Source organism: Perissodus microlepis, chromosome 9, assembly GCF_051167445.1.
Source record: "Perissodus microlepis isolate ML-2025 ecotype Zambia chromosome 9, ASM5116744v1, whole genome shotgun sequence".
NCBI lineage: Eukaryota > Metazoa > Chordata > Actinopteri > Cichliformes > Cichlidae > Perissodus > Perissodus microlepis.
In genome coordinates this window covers 13,437,026-13,456,350 of record NC_140469.1, presented here as the reverse complement: position 1 = coordinate 13,456,350, position 19,325 = coordinate 13,437,026, and the positions used below count along the sequence as shown (strand labels likewise).

At 39.2% G+C, this 19,325-nt stretch overlaps 1 protein-coding gene across 2 annotated transcripts in view; it reads left to right on the top strand.

The window, feature by feature from the left end:
• Positions 1–14,838: 14,838 nt before the first annotated feature.
• tpk1 (thiamin pyrophosphokinase 1) overlaps positions 14,839–19,325 on the top strand; it is an 80,954-nt gene continuing 76,467 nt past the window's right edge. The window contains exons 1-2 of one of the 2 annotated variants that reach the window (XM_084939104.1): positions 14,839–14,930; positions 16,276–16,436. In XM_084939104.1, coding sequence (XP_084795230.1) covers positions 16,394–16,436 — 43 coding nt within the window. In that variant the 5' untranslated portion in view covers positions 14,839–14,930; positions 16,276–16,393. Of the gene's footprint in view, positions 14,931–14,951; positions 15,174–16,275; positions 16,437–19,325 lie in introns of those variants that run through there. The other variant, XM_084939105.1, reaches the window with a different exon arrangement.

Genomic DNA, 19,325 nt, shown 5'->3' with positions numbered 1-19,325 from the left:
CCTGAAAAACCTCCTACATTGTTCATTTCCCTTTTCAAAAATAGATAAATGTATTTTCTCTTGAACTTTTTACAACCGCCTGTGCAAAGTTTGTGGCTCTTGGCATCCGGGTCAGGAGAAGAACAGATTTTTTTGAGTTCTCACAGTTGATCATCAAATGACTTCTTCTTTCTGACATTTCAGATGCACGTCTTTCTAACAGCTAGCCAGCCTTCAAACTAAACAATGATTTAACCAGCGCAGGTTGTCCAAACCTGTGTATCCCATTGGCATGTTCAGTTATTCTTTTTACACCTGCTGGCTGACTCCCGTCATTCTTTTTATTCCAAAAGACTGTTGGAAGAAAAAAATCTACCTCTACTTCATTAATGCTGGCACAGGCATCTCAGTCTCAGTACCATCTAATCCAAAGCACTGGCAAATTCTTCTCATATTTGTGGGGGGGAAAGGAGCTTTTCTCTAAGAATAACCAAATAAAACAAAAACAAAAAAGAGGTGATGTTTTTAAGCACATTACAGCCACATATCAAGTTTAATAGTAGTTCTAAAATATATTCTTTATCATTAAAGTGAACAGGGCTGTATAGCTAACGGTGCAGGTGACTGACAGATCAAACCATATCACCCTGAAACCCTGCACAGGCATGCTAGAAGGAAGATTTTAATATTTAACAAGATATCATCTGATATCTGCCCTTTCAATACAACATTAACTAATAAATTGGTTAAAGTGACATTTCTTTCTCCCACAAACAAACATGGATATGCATCCGTGTGATTAAAACTTGTTTATGAAAATATTAATCAGATGTTACGTTTACACAAAGTGAACTAGAAATTGAAAAACAAGAGCAGTTGCCCTCAAAATTACAGCAGGTCAGGTAATCTCACTGTAACGTTGGACCCAAGAAACATAAGCCGGAGCGAATTTGACGACAGCAGAACTTTTATTTAACACTGTGATTTACTGGGACACAGACACTCCAGCTCTCTCTCTGCTGTCACGTCCGCCCTCCTCCTCCGACTGTCACTGCCAACATATAAAGAGACACAATCACTGTCAGATCCCAGCACACCTGTTCACCCCGCCCCTGCGCCGCCCCGGGAGCTCACTGCGTCACCCCTCCTCTGCAGCTGGCCAGAGACCACACCCACGCCACACTCACTAGCTCTGAATTCCTTCTGAATCCATATAAATGACTCTATTTTTGTTATGTCTGATACAGACTGCTGATGCAACCCCCGAAAACTGACTACTAGCCTCCGGGCTAAAGAGTACCTTAGATGGCACAGTGGTAGCATCATAGCTTTGAGTGCCTAAGCTCATAGTTTTGTGTCTGATCCCTGCTAAGTCCTTCTCTTTGACATTGCTTCACTACCTTGTCATGGTGCCTCTTTTCAGGAAGATCTTTTCATTATCGCTCTCATCGTTTTTATGTTTAATTATTCTTGTAAGTGTAACATGACTCAAGAGAAGAAAGAGAAAAAAACCAATCCATACCTGTTATAATACTTTAAAACCTACCTTTTATTCACACCTCTCCATAGCTATTGATTTTTCTCCCAGTAGAGGCCATTGTAATTCTTTTGCTGCTGGCACATCGCCTCAGCAGTCAGTCGGTCAGCAATGCAGGCAAGCCTGTCAATCAAGACGATCTGCCAGCCAACGAAGCTTCCCACCTGCAAATCAGTCAATCACCAGCTATGCCATGAGTCTGAAAACCAAGCAGCCATCCGCTCAAACGCTTTCTCGCATCATTGTTTTTCTAATTAATATCATATAGCAGACATTCGACGGCATCTGTTGCACTACAGGAAAGAAAATCCTGTGTGATCTGGTGTGTGTATGTGCGTGTGTGAGAGTGTGTGATGTTGTTCTAAACACCTTCAGAGTGAAGTCATGAAATACGTACTGAAAGGATGCTGAAACAAGTAACTGTAATGCAGCATGGCATTACATTTGACTAAAAATGCCAGTTTTTCAATTTATTTTCACAACCTGAGAGCAAATAGGAAGAAAAGAAAAACACTTTTGACATATTCCAATAGTAAGTCCAAAAAAAATTTAAATTAAATGTATAAATCCTGAGTGTCCTTAGAATTCCACAGTGGACAACAAAGCAGCTGTTCGTAGCAGCCATATATTTCTCTCTAAGAAAGGACTGCAACATTATACTAACAAGGGCAAAAAGCAAAATGCAGGTGAAAAATCAATAGCTGAATATGGGGTTCAGCAACATTAACAAAAAATCCATAGGTATTACATTTCCTTTATGTACAGTAGAAAAAAGATGTCAAGATGGGCTGAAAAATAGGTAAGATTTATGTGTCTTATTTGACTTGGACCAAGCTTTAGTTGGAAGCCTCTTGGGAAAATGCTTACTGACAGGGGGAATCATGGTCCTAAAATGATAGTCTTATCATGTTTGGTGCTTCAGTTTCTATTGATTCTCACAGAAAGTGCCCAGATATCACCACTGTGTTACAGTGTCAGAATTCATCCCAGTATTACTATGTTTTCAGCTCCAACAAGACACCGATAAGCACATGTAATCATGCTGTGACACAACTGTCACCGCTCTTTTACACATGGAAAAAAGTTCCTGTTAAAGTTTTAAAACTGACTCCCCCAAAGATTTCCAAATGCTATTAGACAACTTTAGGCGTAAAAGCCAGCAAAATTACATAGTACCAACATCTGCAAAGGCTGATTAGTCTAAATAAGTTTTTTTAAATGTTTTTTTTAACTGTTTTACAAAACATCTGTCCAGTGACGTCCCTTCTAATGTAGGAACTGAAAGAAGGCAGTTCATATTATAAGATCAGAAAATAATATGTGAGCCCTAAGGTCTTATTCCACAAGATGTACTGTCTTTAAGAGAGAACGTGAGAATATGTGTAAGTGTAATATGAGAAGTTGGAAGGCAGCCGAGTGAATGAGGGTGTATGTGTGAGTTTTTGCATTTGTGAGATAGAAAGCATACAAGAGAGAAGCGAAAGACCGAGAGCAGAGACTGTGTGTGGTATGTTGTTCTGAGGGATGAAAGGCTTGCCCCAAGAGACTGCAGAGCAGCATACCACACACACACAGAATGCAGACACTCTCCAGGAAGATTGCTTGTAGGTTAAATCTAGCCCCAACAGCAGCTCTTGAGGGATAATGTATTCCACTCTGTATCTGACAAAAGAAATCTTTTTTCTTCTCTCCTCCCGTTCCTTCCTCCCATTCTTCTATCTTTTCTTAATCTCTATTTTTCCCCTCTTATCTGCTACAAAAACATGAATTAAACTAAAAGAAAATTCCAATTTTAGCTCTGAACTTCAGTGTAAAGTTCAGGACAAGCAAAACAACATCACTTCAAGTATCTTGGTTGTGCCCTGAATCAAGGCTCTTGCGTCTTTTCTGCATCTTTTCTACCATCTGTTCTATGCTTGACTCTTTAAACTGCCCCGATGCTTGTCTGAAAAAAGCTGATTAGTCTGAATATTGCTAGTTTTCAAATTTACTCCCCCGAGCTTTTCAAACCAGATCTTTTTTTAAAAACCTTGGATATCAACAAATCCAATAAAATTCCTTGCGTGTTATTTCCTTTGAGCTTTACCCTGTAAATACCTGTTATTACCAGGTTAAGCGTGGACCTCGAACCAGCACAGCCAACTAAAAAGCAAATCTGAATTGCCTCCCCTACCGATGCTGACAAAGCACTGCTGAGGTGAACACACTGAATAAACCCAAGTAATCCTTTGCTCTCTGTAATGATGTCATCAAGAGTCCCGATTTAAGCCAGAGGGTCTTATTGAGTAGAGGAAGAAATAACCTTTATATCCTTTTCAAACAACGGCAGATTAAAAATTTCAGTATGTGGCTCTGTGCATCTTCCAGCTTGCACAAATGCTTTCTCTAGAGTATATGCACATCACCAAAAAGAGGCACGCAGTTATTTAATGAGTGCATGACGGTGAAATAAATACTTTTTTTTTTTTTGCTTTATCATAAATACCATAGACATTGCAGACGTACTTTTTTTCCGAAAAGACAAATGTTCATTGCCTGCATCTTAAACTCTTTAAATTTAGGCTCAAAACACTTTTTTCTCTCTCTGACAGTATATTTAGTTTGCAGCAAAAGCCACATCCAACATACCACTAGTATAATATTTTACCAGCAAGAGGTGGGGTGTAGGTAAATTCGATTTAAGGCTCCATAGAAGCTGAGATTCAAACCAACGTAATCACAGGCACCTCCTACACTTAAACTAGAAAGTCTTCAAATTATACTTTGCCGAGTTTGGAGCTGAAGCTGTGTGTCCACATACCAATTGAAGATTTAAGCCATAGCTGGAGGACATATTTTATGATGAGAAGTTATTCCATTGCTGTTCTGTCACAAGTTCTTCCTTGCTGGGATGGCAAGAGGATTTCTCAGGTCCCCGCTCTTTTACCCTGACACTTTCTCCACATAAATTCAGGCAGCACTAACCAAAAGATTAGAGACCTGAGCTCAGGACCACAAGATTACCCGTTCGAATCCCTGAACAAGCTGTGAAAATCTGGAAAGGGAAGAGGAGAAGCATTTCTTTATTCTACCTTGAAAAAGGTGTCATTTAAAGAGTCTCCTTGGGCAAGGTACTTGATCCTCATCTGTTCCACTCAGGTTCGAATAGTAAAAGTCTGTTCTGTGTGTATACTTAACACCCTCTTGTATGACTGGGTGGAATGAGTGTGAGTATGCAGCAGAGCAAAGTTTCACACACTGTGAAAACCTTCTATCAGGTAATAAAGCCTTGAAAAAGTAGGATTTTCAGAGTTTCAGCTAACAGACTCAGAGATCTGTCTATCCCGTGTTCTGAAATGTAATCCAGACCTGGAACTGTTGGAAAATCTTTTAATTAACTTTTACTTAAGGTTTCCTGGTGCGCAACTGTGACTGAGGATTTGGTTTTAGGGAAATCAAATGGTTCCATTATGCCACAGAAAAGCATCTTGCTTTGGGAACCCTGCTAATAAGAACAGTGTAACCCAGATCCAACCCAGAATAGATACCAATATGAGAGTGAAGAACGCAACATCTCAGTAAACTGAGACAAAAAGTTGATAGATCAGCGTTTTATTTTATGTGTCTCGCTTTCACATGAGGTCTACATTTCTTTAGTCCTCTCTTTCTTTTGTCTTTTTAGTGATTTTATTGTACATCTACAGCGACTATGTTATAAGATCTGAAAGGGAAGCAACATGTAAGTGTTTTTTTTTTCTCTCTCTCTCAAATACTTATGAATTTCCCACAGAGCATTAATACAAACGCATACAAATAACAAAAAAGCAGCCTCTCCTGAGATTATAGTGCTTCACTCAGTGTGACAGGAAAGAAATAATGATCTTTTATGCTCCCTTCACCCATGAAAGAGGGCAGAAAAGTTAAGAAAAATAAGAAACTCATCCTCCCTGGAGGACAGAAGCATGGTGTCGGGAGGTTTGTTGTCACAGTTTTATTTGATTATTTGAATACTTGATAATGAAGATGCCAAAGCGATACACTCCATGGTAATTATCCATCACTCAAGGTTTGACTAAGATGACAAATTTAGTTCAATAGTCATAAGCAGACAGGCAACAGTGAGTAATTTCATGGCTTTGAAAGTAAAAACTTTTTTTCCTTTTCCAGGCCGCCGGGGAAATAGAGCCGTCAAAGATGGGCCAAACCATGTGTTGTTGATGAAGTCAATTGTTGCTAATAACCAAATAATGTTGATGGCTAAATTTAACCAGACAGTCAGTGACAAGAAAACATCAGTCAGTGTGTAAAAATAATGGTCCAGCAATGAACCGGGCTTGCATCGCTGCCACCTCCTCCTCCTCCTAGGGTGGACTCTGTGACTCAAACTAGAAGCCCTACAGTTCGTGTCCATGAACACAACTAGATTTAACTTTACGAATATTTAACAAACTGCCATGAGGTTGTATTGCAGATGCATTTTGTGACTGTGTAAATGAAAAAAGGAAAACTAGTGTCCCTAGAGATCAATCAGTTGGTTAAATGTCCTCAGAATTTCACAAACTTTGTTGACTCCGTTGGCATTCACTTCAAATGTTGTCATCTAACCTCCAGCTGAGTTTGTGCTGTCAGCAACAATCTCTAATGTCAGGGTATAACCTTTATGTGTATGTTCACCATCCCACAAATGCACCCTCCTACGGGGACACAAACTGTATAGTTTCCCATAGTCTTCCTCGATACCTTGCTGTGGTACACTCAGTGCTTTCCAGTGAAATCACTGAGGATTTCTAAAGTGGATCTTTCTCACACTTTTAGACATGATCTCCATCTGAAGTCTGGGCTTATAGTTTGCATTTTGTATTTCTCATTTGTTTTACATGACCATACTAGAGCTCCCGAGTATAATGCAGTAAAGAACTGCTTAACATCCTCTAATAACTAATAGATCATCAGAATTCACACAAATCTTTAAATAGCTTTATACATTTGATCCTGCTTAGATGGATGGAAGTGTTTGTACATGAAAAACAAACAATGTGGTCTTCTTCTTTTCTTCCTGCATGGCAGCTCCATCTTTAGCATCCTTTTTCTAGTATATCCGCTAACCCTTTTCTGCACATGTCCAAACTGTTTCATCCCTGCCTCTCTGACTTTGTCTCCAAACCGCTCAACCTGTCCGTCTAATATACACATTTCAAATCCTGTCCCTTCCGGCACTCCCAAAGAAAACCTTAGATTCTTCAACTCTGCCACCTCCAGCTCAGCCTCCTGTCAATTTGTCACTACCACTGTCTTCAAATTATAAATTACAGCAGGTCTTGCGACCATGCTGTATACCTTCCTTTTCACTCTTGCTGCTATCCTTCTGTTGGAAATCACCCGACACTTGTCTCCATCCACTCATTTGTGCACTGATCATTGCTTTGGATAGGCGGCCCAAGGTTTTTGAACTCATCCACCTTCATTACCTCTGCTCCTCGCATCTTCATCTTTCCACTTGCCCCCTCTAATTCACTCACATGTAATCTTTCTTGCTTCTACTGACTTTCTTCTTTCCTCCCTCCAACTCTCCAGGGTTTCTGTTACCTTCTCCCTACTCTCAATACAGATCACAGTGTCATCTGCAAATATTGTTCATAGAGATTCCTGCCTGACTTCATCCATTTGCCAGTGCACCAAAAAACATGTCCTATGATTGCTGATGATTGCAACTAGCAGGTTGCCATGGCCACACATAATTTGCATGAAAGATGCTGACTTCTTTGAAAAGACTGTGGAGAATGGCCGTGTTCAAAGTAAAATTGTGTCTGGTCAACACACATTTTGAAGAATGTAACTTTTACTTTGAAAGAAAACAATCTCCTTTCCCACTGCTAGCAGAGTAGCTGGCAAAAGACTGCAAACAAGTAAACATCTTTCATACAGACTACAAGTAGCTGTAGCAATCGACTAGCAACCAAAGCAATCACGAGGTTTTCAGTCCAGAAATGTATATCTTTTTGTGACCAGTTTCACTGGCAATATTCTTAAGCAACCACTTGGCAAACAGTCAGAAAATGCACGATTTTTTCCCTAGAGACCGGTGGTTGCCGACTGCTCTTGATGGCCTAATTTTCTACCTTCACTTACTGAACCCATAAGGTAAGTGGGCATTAGCAGTAAAAAAAAAATACTGTAGACCTACTTCAATATTTTCGTACCACTTGTGGAGGTTAGTGTTGGTGAGAAATGTGCTCAAGGACAGGTGGTCTTTTCTCCTTAAAAATTGCATTTGTCTGAGGTATTTTTGGATCTGTTCAAAGAGAGGGTTGAAAATTAAGAAGGACAATGCCAGAGCAAGAAGGGTTGTGCAAATAGTCCTTCAGAAGAATGGCAACAGAGAGACGAGGACAGTTCATTCATTAAACTGATTGATTCATTGTCAGATTTTCAGTTGGTCTGTGTGTTTAGACAACACAGAACCCAAGAGACTGGGCAGGCAAGAGAGAGAAAGATCAATTGTGCTTTAGAGAAAGAATGAAGTAGGAAGGGGAAAAGAGAAAGCACTACGGAAATAAGATAAATAGAGTGTGTGAGGGAAAGTGATATGGGTGGAAGCTTTTGGTGAAATATACAGCAAGAAGACAATGAAACGAGTACACTTTGCATCAACTCAAAAATGCCTGTACAAATGTAAATCACAAGGAGGGATAAAACAGTTTAACCAGATTAATCAACCAAAATGCAAACACACACACAGAAAATGCCACAAATCCACAATGTTAGAGGAAGCAGCACTGGCAATGAAATGTAGAAATGTTGGACCTTGTCTCGGTATATATTATACATGAATTCATTTCACAACCTGCAAAAGTATTCTCCCTGTGACAGTAAAATTTTAAGTGTAAAAAATATATCTTCACCCTTAGGCAAGCTGAGACCATCTCTTTGAGCACAGCCCTAGACCTAAACACTCATCCTTATCGTGTGCATCACCCAAGGGGGCAACTTGGCCTAGCAACAGAAAATTCAATAGAAGACTTTGGTCTTTTTACATGGAGAACACAGTACATGTGCCTGATGACGCCTACAAAGTTTACCTCCAGCCTATCACACTAAGCACTGAGCAAGTACAAATACATGTAATCTGTAGGCAGTCAAGCTACACAGTTAAACTGTGCAACACTTTTCAGCTATTTTCTGAAATTACAGCCGTGTGCAGGTTTTTTGACCTCCGAAGGAGAGCTGGTGCCCTCCTGCCACTGGTGGTCCATGCAAGGTGTTTAACTTATGACATATTGACAAACATTAACTTTACTTTCAGTTAGGGAAAATAATAAAGAAATGTCAATATTAGATATTTTGTATGTGTAGCAATTTTGACACAGTATTAAAAGGTGTTTGTTGCAAATACAGGTTATGCTATGAACTTTTCATCAAGACCAATGTGCCTTCACGACCCTAACACATGCTGTGGAGAAACCCTGTCCTCTGCATCTGTCTAAAATAACCCATACACTCAGAGTTTGCCTCCATTACCCTGTGCCAAACCCCAGTTTCAACTAGTATTTGCACTGCAGGGAGTTCAGAAATCTCCTCCCCCGTGGCATCGCCAGGCACCATCTGCATCATTTCTCACAGCACCTGGCAAAGCCTTCAGAAGCTCCCCTGTGAGCACCTCCAGAAGTTTCTGGGAGGTCAGTCCTAACGTGACCATCTCTGTTTTTGGTTTGTTTTCTAACCCTTAGGCGACAGATGATGTGCTCTGACTGTGATACCGACCTTTGCAGAAGTCTGTCTCAGTCTGTATAAGTGAAAATATAAATTTTTCAGATGATAGACTTCTACTGCCCTTTTCCTCTTTAAACCTCACTGTACATATTACACCACGAGCTAATGTATACCTCAGTGGGTACCAGCCCCTCAGGGCAGATGTGTAGAATCAGAGGCATGAGTTATTAATAACTCAGGGCGGTCATTTTTGGCTTTACATGTGGAAAAAAAAAAATGTCCACACTCAGACGTCAGTCCCAGTACTCACTAAGAGCACACATATTGGCTTGCTCAAAACATATGAGTTTATAGCTGCTGGAATGATGCCACCTCATGCTTGGTCTTTATCCGTGCTGCTTCTGAACAGGCAGGTGAGAGACACCAGCCCTTAGGCAATGATATTGTGACAAAAAAGGGGGAAAAAAGTCCTCCCCTGGATATATGAGAGGAAGCCTCTGTGGGATTAAGTACAGCAAGGTGATGCCAGAGGGAAGAAGCTGCCAAGTAGTCGATAATACCCACCCAGCCCATGTAAGAGCAGCCAGTCACCAGTAATATTCCCTCCTTGTTCTCAGTGACCCATTCCTCAGAGCTCGGGTGTACCTCAAGTAATTTAGACTCAGTCTTTTTCCACTAGGGGATATTTATTAGCTTTAGGAGAGTAAATCATCCAAGAGAGATGCAGTGAACTGTGTTGTTTTTTTCACCTTTGTTGACCATGGCATCAGATTCCACAATAGGCACAAGTGGAAAAAAAAAGTCTGTCCTGCATCACTCTCCTATCTTGTTCATTTCTAACAAAAAAAATGGGTCATCATAATTGGCAGATAAAGATGAAATATGGCCTACTTAGCCCTAATTCAGATGCACATTTCTCCTACAACTTCATCAACAGTAGCCAGTATGTGAGGAGTTGACCCCAAACTGAGCAAAGCTGTAATATCCCTTGAGTAACCTGAACTTTCTTGTTTGAGTTGTTATCTGCCATAAAAAAGAAATCATTATAGGTGAAGTAAAATGTTGCACGAGTACAAAAACCCACAGCAAGACAGAAAAGGAGCAGATAGGCACAATGAAGTGAAGTAAAGCTGAAAGCAAAGGAAGAGACAAAAGAGAGCCGGCAAAGGAAAAAGGCAGCTGGGATATGAGGTTAAGACAGATAAAAAGGAATAAAAGAGAGACAAAGAGAAAGCATATTACTGAAGAAAAAAGAACAAGCGAAAGAAAAATGACAGAAAGAAGTAAAGGTAATGATAGAGAATATTAAAGGAAGAGAGAGTGCCTGCGAGGGGGAGAGAGTCTGGATTTGCATGTCAGTCAGTGTCTCTCCTTTTCAGTTTTATTATCTGCTAGAATAACAGGTGTTTTCTGCCGAGGGGCAAAGGGGCATTATTATGACCCATATATCCACTGATAAGAGATATTAAATTGAACTAAAGACAAACACAGTCTCTTCAGCATGATGTGACCTCGAGGAGAAAATGAAATCAGAAAGTCCACAGCAGTTCCTCACCATAATATCTGAAAGCAGGTAATAATTTGAGAGAAGAATGACAGAGCATGCTCGTTTCTGCTTCGGCAGCCATCACGGGCGTTTTACAACCAAACGTTGCCTCGCTCGGTTTTGCAGGTGAGAAACTGTCAACAGCGCTCTTTGCCGGATAGTTGGAAGAAAACCAATATCTTGTAAAAAAAACAAAAACGTGATGATTAAAATGCATGTGACGCAAGATTTTGATATTCGCCTGCCTTGCAAAGTAGCAGAAAGAAAATCACAGGGATTCTTAGAAAAGGTGTGTTTTTTTTGAGGTTACATGATGTGCCAGCTGTGAGCTTCATGCTGTAAATGAATCAGTTATATCTTCATCTACAGCTAAAGGACTCTGTGATGTCACATGTCAACATATAGAAAACTACAGATTACTTAATCTGCATCCTTCTCCTGTTTCCTACCCCTCCCCAGAAATGGTGTAACATTTTGCTAAATTCATTCAGAAATCATTCATGTAATTTAAGTAAATAAATAAGATGTCCTCACATTTGATAATAATGATACTCAGAGGAGTTCATTGTTGACTCAATCACTATAAAGATCCCAGGTCCTGTGGCTACAAAACATGTTCAGATAATCAGCCCTCCACCAGCCTGCTTGACACTTGGCACATGGTGTTTATGCTGATATGAAGTTTTTGGTCTCTAAGTGTGGGACTGTGCATTACATCCAAACATCTCCACTATATTTGTCCAAAAGACATTGCTCCACAAGTCTTGTGGTTTGTTCAGATGCAAATTTGCCATCTTCCTTTAGAGCGAAGAGGCTTCTTGGCAACAGTCCCAAAAACACCATACTTGTTCAGTCTTTTCCTAATTTTACTGTCATGAACTTTAACATTTAACACGCTAACTGAGGCCTTTAGAGAGTGAAATGTAGCTCTTGGTTTTTTTTTTTACTAATTCTCTGAGCATTGCTCAGAGAAAAGTCTGACTTTGGTGTGAATGTGCTGGGGCATCCACTCCTGAGAAGATTAGCAACTGTCTTGAATGTTTTCCATTTGCGAATAATCTTTCCTACTATAGAATGATGAACTTCAAATGTGTGGAAATAGTCTTATAACCCTCCCCAGACTGATGGAGAGTAACAATCGCTTCTCTAAGATCTGTCTTTCCTCCTAAACACATTCAAACAAGCAATATAGTTAATCTGTGATTGTATTAACCTAACTTCAAGATCTGTGAAGGACTGGGTTATTATTATTTTTGAGTGATGTTTTGATGTATAAAATCTCAGAATAGCAGGGACATCGGTCGGGAGCTGCATGTGAAATCTGTCTTACTTAAGTCATTCTCTTAAGTATTGAAAATTGGTTGCCATCATGCCAAGAGCTAAATAACCCTCTGGGACAAGTAAGAGATTTCAAAAGATATTTTTCTACAATAAAAAAAAAAGATCTAAAAGAGCTCTCAATTTTAAGCAAATGCCAATTAGCCAAAGAATGGCTGTCCCAGCAAATTAACTCAAAGAGCTTCCTGTCAGACGCAACATAATTCTCCAAGAAACCCAAATTTTCATTACAGGATCTTTAGGTCAGTTGTGCAGCTGTAGCCATTAAACTACTGGGGAATGCAGTTAGTTTGCTAATGAACAAAAGCAGGGTCTTTGGAATAATGTGCTCTAAACAGTGTGTTTAGCCACACTAACAATAGAAAAGTGTGTTGCAAGCCAAATATAGCTTACAGCAACTGTTAAGCATGGTGGTGGAAATTTTATGTTTCAGGGTTGCATTACTGCCTCGGGGACTGGGCAGCTTGCTGTCATTGGCTCAATAATGAATTTTTCATTGTATCAAAAAGTGTCTGAAGATAATGTGAGGCCATCTGTCCAAGAGCTGATGCTGAGCTGGAAGGAGACCTTTTCAGCAGAATAATGATCCTACAAGCACTGGCACATTTACCAAGGAATGCTTCAAAAAGAAGAAATTGAGGTTTACAGAATGGACTGGTTGAAGTCTAGATTAAAAATCTTATTAAATATTGTATATGAAACAAGAAGTACAAGGAAACCAAGAGATAAAATGATGAGGGTACTCAGAAGAATAGATCTGTTCATATTTCTGTTGTATAAATTATAGATGGAGCTAATTTTCTTTGTGCTGTTTAAGTATGTCATTTTAAACTGTAGTCACTGACTGGAGTGTTTGCTCATTTAAAAATGTTTCATGAATTTTCTTACAATGCAGGTGGAGCTTCTCAATATTTACAATATGTACAATACAAAGGAGGCCATTGCATTAAACGTTTCTTCCAAATCCAGAAAAAAACAGATTTATTTGCAATCACTGGAAGTCCTGAGATTGGCAGTCAACTTTGAAATAAACTTTAAAGAATGCAATCCATGCCTTCTTTACAACCTGAGCTAAGAGTGCCGGGTTGGTGACATGCTGAGTTTCTAATGACTGACAGAAAAGTTGTCAGTGTAGCGTCAGCTGTTAAATATTCAGCGTCCATCAATCACCCGTTTCATTATAGCCGCGCACCTCAACTGCTCATGAGAAAGTGGCCGCATTGTCATCTTTATCTAGTTCACCACTGACCCACTTTTTGTTACTACCTACAAATAGTCAAGCTTAAAAAAAAATATCAGGGAATTCTAAGCAGTAAAAGTGTTTCAGAGGGGGAAGTGTAGGGTCAAAAAAAAAGTTTAAACAGGAAAAAAAAATGCTAAACGAGAAAGGAAGGGAAATAGTAGTAAATATTGGAAAGACTGATGTCCAAGAACGAGGCGGATTGGTTGGATGGATGCACTGTGAAAGAGAAATCTGATCAAACATTCAGTGGGTGTAGGCTTGTAAAAGAAATCCTTTCCAATGAAGAATGCACTGAGCCAGGAATTTATTCATAGATGCATTTATAATGCATGCCCACAGAATGAATGACTTCCCGTAGCACATGTGTGCACGTGCGTGTGACTTACACATACATGTTTGTGCAAAACTGCGAGTGTGTACATTGGATGTGCGGCGTGTCAGGGAGACAGAACAACTGCTGATTGATGAGACAACGTTTGTTTTAACGAGCCTCTGGAGTGGCTTCACCTTGAGAAAGATTCGGTTGCTCACTTTACAGTGCTTCTACTGCTGTCTGGAGATATCTGAGGCATACACGATCAGTCTATTGCTCGCATTCGTGCGTGTATGTGTGCTTGTTTTGTGTGTTTACCTTTCTGTGTTTTGCTTGTGCATTTTTTTTGTACAGCAAGTGTGAGATTTGGTGCCCCTGTCTACGAGAACAGCAGAGGGAAAGCTAAGTGATAGGGTGTGGGTGTAACTGGGTGCTATAAATTAATGTTGAAGCATTATTTCAATTACCCTGACCTACCTCACCACTAAACCAATAAATCTACATGTCTAAGAAACCTTAACAGCCAAAAAAACAACCGAAAAAACAGAAATGTTTTATCATATCTTGCTATACATCTCATAAAGACATGAGAACTGATGTAAATGTTTCAAATTTTCAAAATCATTCATGTCTACCTTTGAATGGCAGCATGATAAAGACACTGGGATACGGGTTAAACCACCACCTTGCTGTACTTTCTTAAAGCAGGACCACACCTGCTAAATCAATGAAGCATGTAAATGTCAGACTATTAATGCTTCATTAAACTAAAGCACGGGTCGTTGACAATAGTGCAGATTTGCTTCAGGGGTCCCCGAGATTTTAACATTTTTAAATTTTACATATAACGCCACATGTAAACACAATATGACAGCACAGCAAGCTTTTGAATGTGATTTGTTTTGCCATCTTTAATGAAAAACACAGCTGTTTTGTTGCGTAGTTATTAAATTTGACATCTTTTCGCTGCCCTTATAGCATGGATAGTGCAGGTAAACTTAAAGGAGAGAGAACAGCAGTTATTTCCTCTTATATAGTCAAAAAAAATGAAAAAAGATATAAATCAAACTGTCAAGTTAAATTATTTATAATTGTTCAGGTTTCCTTAAGAAACCCTGGGACTACCTGGGAATTCCCATTTGAGAGCACAAAGAAGCGCCATTTCCACGCTTGGCCTCTAGGGGTCACCATAACAAACACGAGCCGCTGTTCATTCCCCTCTCTGCACGCATCCTTCCCTCTCGTTGACTGTTTACTCCATCAATGGCGGAAGCGGCTTAAGTCTGTGAGTGTATAAAGGATTTCTTTCAAAGTAAAGCACTGATAGCTTCACAGTGTGAAGTCAGAGTGTTTATGTGTCGCTTTTGTTGAAGTCGGATTGTTGTGTCTGTGACGGGAGGACTTCTCTTCGTCACGTGTTGCACGTGAAGTGGGAGAAATGCTTGTGGAAATGAATGAACGATCTTTAGGTCGAGCACTTAAGATAAGGGCTGTGTTAATATGTGACAAGAGCTAATTTTCTTTGTCGGTTAGTATTAAAGAGGTAACGAGACGATGCAATGTACTTTCATTGAGTCCAGAGTGTGTATGGAGTATTAAAGAGAGAGAGAAATGAGGGAGAAAGACAGGAAAACTGCCCACTATTAAACAACAAATCCATTTTAGAAAGAGAAAATAAAAAACTGCCTGCACTATATCTTTGAGAGTCCACCGTGAGGGGAAGGTCTGATCGTTGTCGAGGGCTAGCTGTTAATGGTTCAGCTGAGTTCAGAGTACTATAATGATCATTAAACCCTGCTGCACTTAGGTTTTTTTCGTAGTTTGCTCTGCTTTGGTTGCTAAAGCTGGAAGGTGAACAGATTCAGGTGAAGTATATATTTGTTTTAGTGCTGTCATCAGCTGGTTCGTGAGGTTTTAGGAATATTTAGCCTTTTTGGGCTTTTATATGCCCTGGTTATCTACAGGGTTGTACCGTTTACAGAGTCACAGCTTTTAATTTTCCTTTAATGAATCTGTCATATATTATGACCTTCAAACATTCCAACCTGCCCAAAAGATATTCAGTTTGCTGTCACATCAGATATGCAAGAGCCACACATTTGAGAAAAAAGGTTGAGTGTTAAGATTTCTGTTAACAGATTAGTCAATCATTAACTACCTGGGCTCCATTTTTAACTTTAGTTCCTCTTTAGTATACAGATGGTGTTATATTTTTCACAGGTATTGTGTTTGATTCATTGATTAATTTAATCAGCAAGTAAATTAAAAAAAAAATCATCACATCAGTTTGTCATTGTTGTTAAACCAGAAGATTATTGACATAAACAAGAAGACTGAGGCAAATTTGCTGAAAATTTTGACATTGGGTTTTTACATTTTCAGCCAAATCCACATGACCCATCAGTCAAAGAAGACAGATATATTAGCAAAGAAAAATAATTATTAGTTGCAACCCTGTTGTGTCGGTATTGTGTCTTGAAACATGCGTGTAAACCTTGAAGTTGCATAGCTTCCATGTGGATGTTTGTATTTTTAATCAGTTTGCTTGTTTTAGGGAGAATTAATAGTTCAGTACAAGCCCGGTCAGAGGTAGACATTTAAATGACTTTCTTTCTTTGTCGGCTTACAAGCAAAGAATAAAAGTAGAAAACAGACGGACAAAAGGAAGAATAGCAGCAACATATGCCCTGTTCTCCTCAAGTCTAAGTGAGTCGACTGATTGAAGACAGGCTGCTGTGGATCCTAGCCATGGATGAAAAGATGACACCTTTGGACTGCCTGCTGCCCTCAGGTACTGCCTTTCAAACTCACATTCCCTCACCAGAAAAACACATGCACACAATCAATCAAATCTGAAGGTTCATGCACAGATGCATATGTCTTCTTTTTTTCAGTTGTTGTTGTTGTTTTGTCATACACAAACTATACTCTTGTGTGGGGCACCCACCCACACACAGACGATCTCAATGCATCTGATCAAAATTCACGCTTACTCGCATCACTGTCACACTTGTCTTCCTCCCTCTGCTTCTCCCACTCACTCCGACACACGGTCTTTGGGGAATTAGAACTCAAAAACAAATCACTTGCACCTTCATGACAACAGTGTACATATGTATGAGACATGCCTTCCCTTCTCTTTTGCTGAAAGGGGTTTTTGATGTTTTTTCTTTAAAGGGGTGGTTTAATTAAGTTTGATCTTTCTAAAATCTAATAATCTTTCTTGCATCTGAATGAAATGCCTGACATCACATAAATTCTCCTTGTTCCAACAAAACATTTTAGATCCATATTAAATGTGTCTAAGTTCAGTACATAGCACATTTATTATCTCATTTCCAAAGGCAAGCTAACACGTTACAATAGAATTCATTACCCTAACGATAATCTGACATATTCTGTACCCAGTGATGCTCCTAAAAAAGAAACTCTCCAGATGGCTGGCTGCCCTACAGACCTGAGAAGGAAGCTGGTTATATCTGCCTTTAGCCACTGCTCTCAGGTCAAGGTTTATGTGAGCTCTCTGGTGGTATGAGCTTCGAGGAAGGAAAGCTGATGTGAGCCGAAGGGCAGGTTATTACCAGACCTGTAAAGGTCAACGGGATCGTACAACAGTTTGGCCTGTAGAACAGACAGCAGACACTTGTACTTTCCTCAGGCTCGAGTTACATTTATTAGTTCCATGTAATTCCTGACAACTGTACTCATTTTATTAGCTAAAATCTAATGCAGTCAGCTGCAACAGCTCTTCTGTGAATTCCACTGTTAATACCGTGCTTTGACCTAACCAGGAACACAAAGTAGAATAATCCACCTTACTGACCACATGAACAGAAATGGAAAAGAAGCTTTGCAAAAGTTCGGTACTGTGCAAAAGTCTCGAGGGTTCCCCTCATTTCTTCATGTTTTGCATCCAAGGAGCCAGCCATTTTTTTTTGTTACCTGCCTAAAGGATGAATCAGTGTTGTGTCTACACATAACACACACATTTGTTTCCATTTGTTTAGTTCAATCCATGAAAAATGCCAAAGATAACTCAGTTTGACAGACATAAAATAATATTTTTGCCTTAACAAGGTGAATTCCAAAAAGCTATTAAACATAAACTTGGCATATTACAGCATGGTGTGCGGTTTGCTCTTAAAAAGTTTAAGGAAACTGAACAACTGAAAGCCAAAATTAAGAATTGTCATGGCTCTGTCATGGTTTGAGCTGCATTTCAGTCAGTAGTGTTGAAGATCTTGTCGAAACTGATGGAAATAGGGATGTACAGTCAGATAACATACAATACCCAATGGAAAATATGTTATGTAGAAGATGGGACCTCAAAATTATTGGAGCAGTGTGGGATCACCTTGACAGAGCAGAATAAAAGCCTTTTGAAACGACCTTCAAGAAGCCTGGAGAAAGATTCACGAAGACTACTTAAAGAAGAAAGCTTGCCTAAGAGAGTTCAGGCTGTTTTGAAGAATAAAAGTCATCATGCCAAATATCAACTTTCAAGTTAGTTTGAGTTGTATTCACCTTATATACTGTGTTTCAATAAATGTTTGCTGCATCTGTTTCAGTGAACCACCGATTACTTTATAAAGAAATGTATAACATAATGGAGTAGAAGAGTATATTTCGGGTCATTGGTGGTGAGTTAATACATTTTATGAAAATTAAAATTGTGGTGGAGTTTTGACCCAGGTTAGAAATATTATTCTTCCACAGAAAGATATGAAAGATATGATAAAATGTTAAATCCACGGTTTGCTGAGCACTGTCTGAGGTCTGGCTTTTCTCATCCTTTCTGGATTCTGCATCTAACTATCACAGGTACACACTGTGTGTAGTTTTACTGATAAGATATAGATGAATCTGAGGTCTGAGTCCTAGAAAAATCATCCTTTTAATCAGTCTTGGTGCTCTGTGGCATTTGTTGCATTCTTGTTGTCATTTTTTTATAACCACTACTTAAACCTGCTACTGTTTGGATAGCTATACTGCTGGTCTCTCTTCTTGTGTATGCCTCACAGTTCATAGAGTGGAATGTAAAAAATGCATCACCAAACAAGAACGTGGACTAAGAAAAACAAGCTGGGATGTCAAGAACTGTTTTCAAAAAAGCGCTACTGGCTTTATTTTGTATAAACGTGAAATTCTTAGCAATAAAGTAAGAAACAGAAGACAACGAAGGTTTAACTGAAAATGGGAACTTAATTTACAGTTTAACAAAGCTACAGTTTGCTATAAATAGGCCGATATTAATTGAATAAAGCAGCAACAACAACAAAAAAACTTGTTTGCTTGCCTCTGTTCATCAGTTACTGTGTTGGCTCTAGGCTGAGCATTTATTAATGCTAATGTTACGATTAAGCTGCATGCTTATAGTTTGTCTCTCAGTTATATTGAGAGTGAGCTAAATATAGGGATTTAAATCAGATCATAAAATATAATCACAATCTCAAGCTTGTACTCAATTGAGCTAAAGTAATTAGTAAGTTAACTTTAATTGACTTGAGTATGACTGAAAACAACAATTATGATATTTACAGAAGTTGTTTTAAAAGTGTCTTATGATAAAGAGCTGTGCACTCACAAGCCACTTCATTAGGTACACCTCCCTAGTACCAGATTGGACCCCCTTTTGGATTCAGAAATGCTTTAATTTTTCAGATTTGTCATCCATGATGTC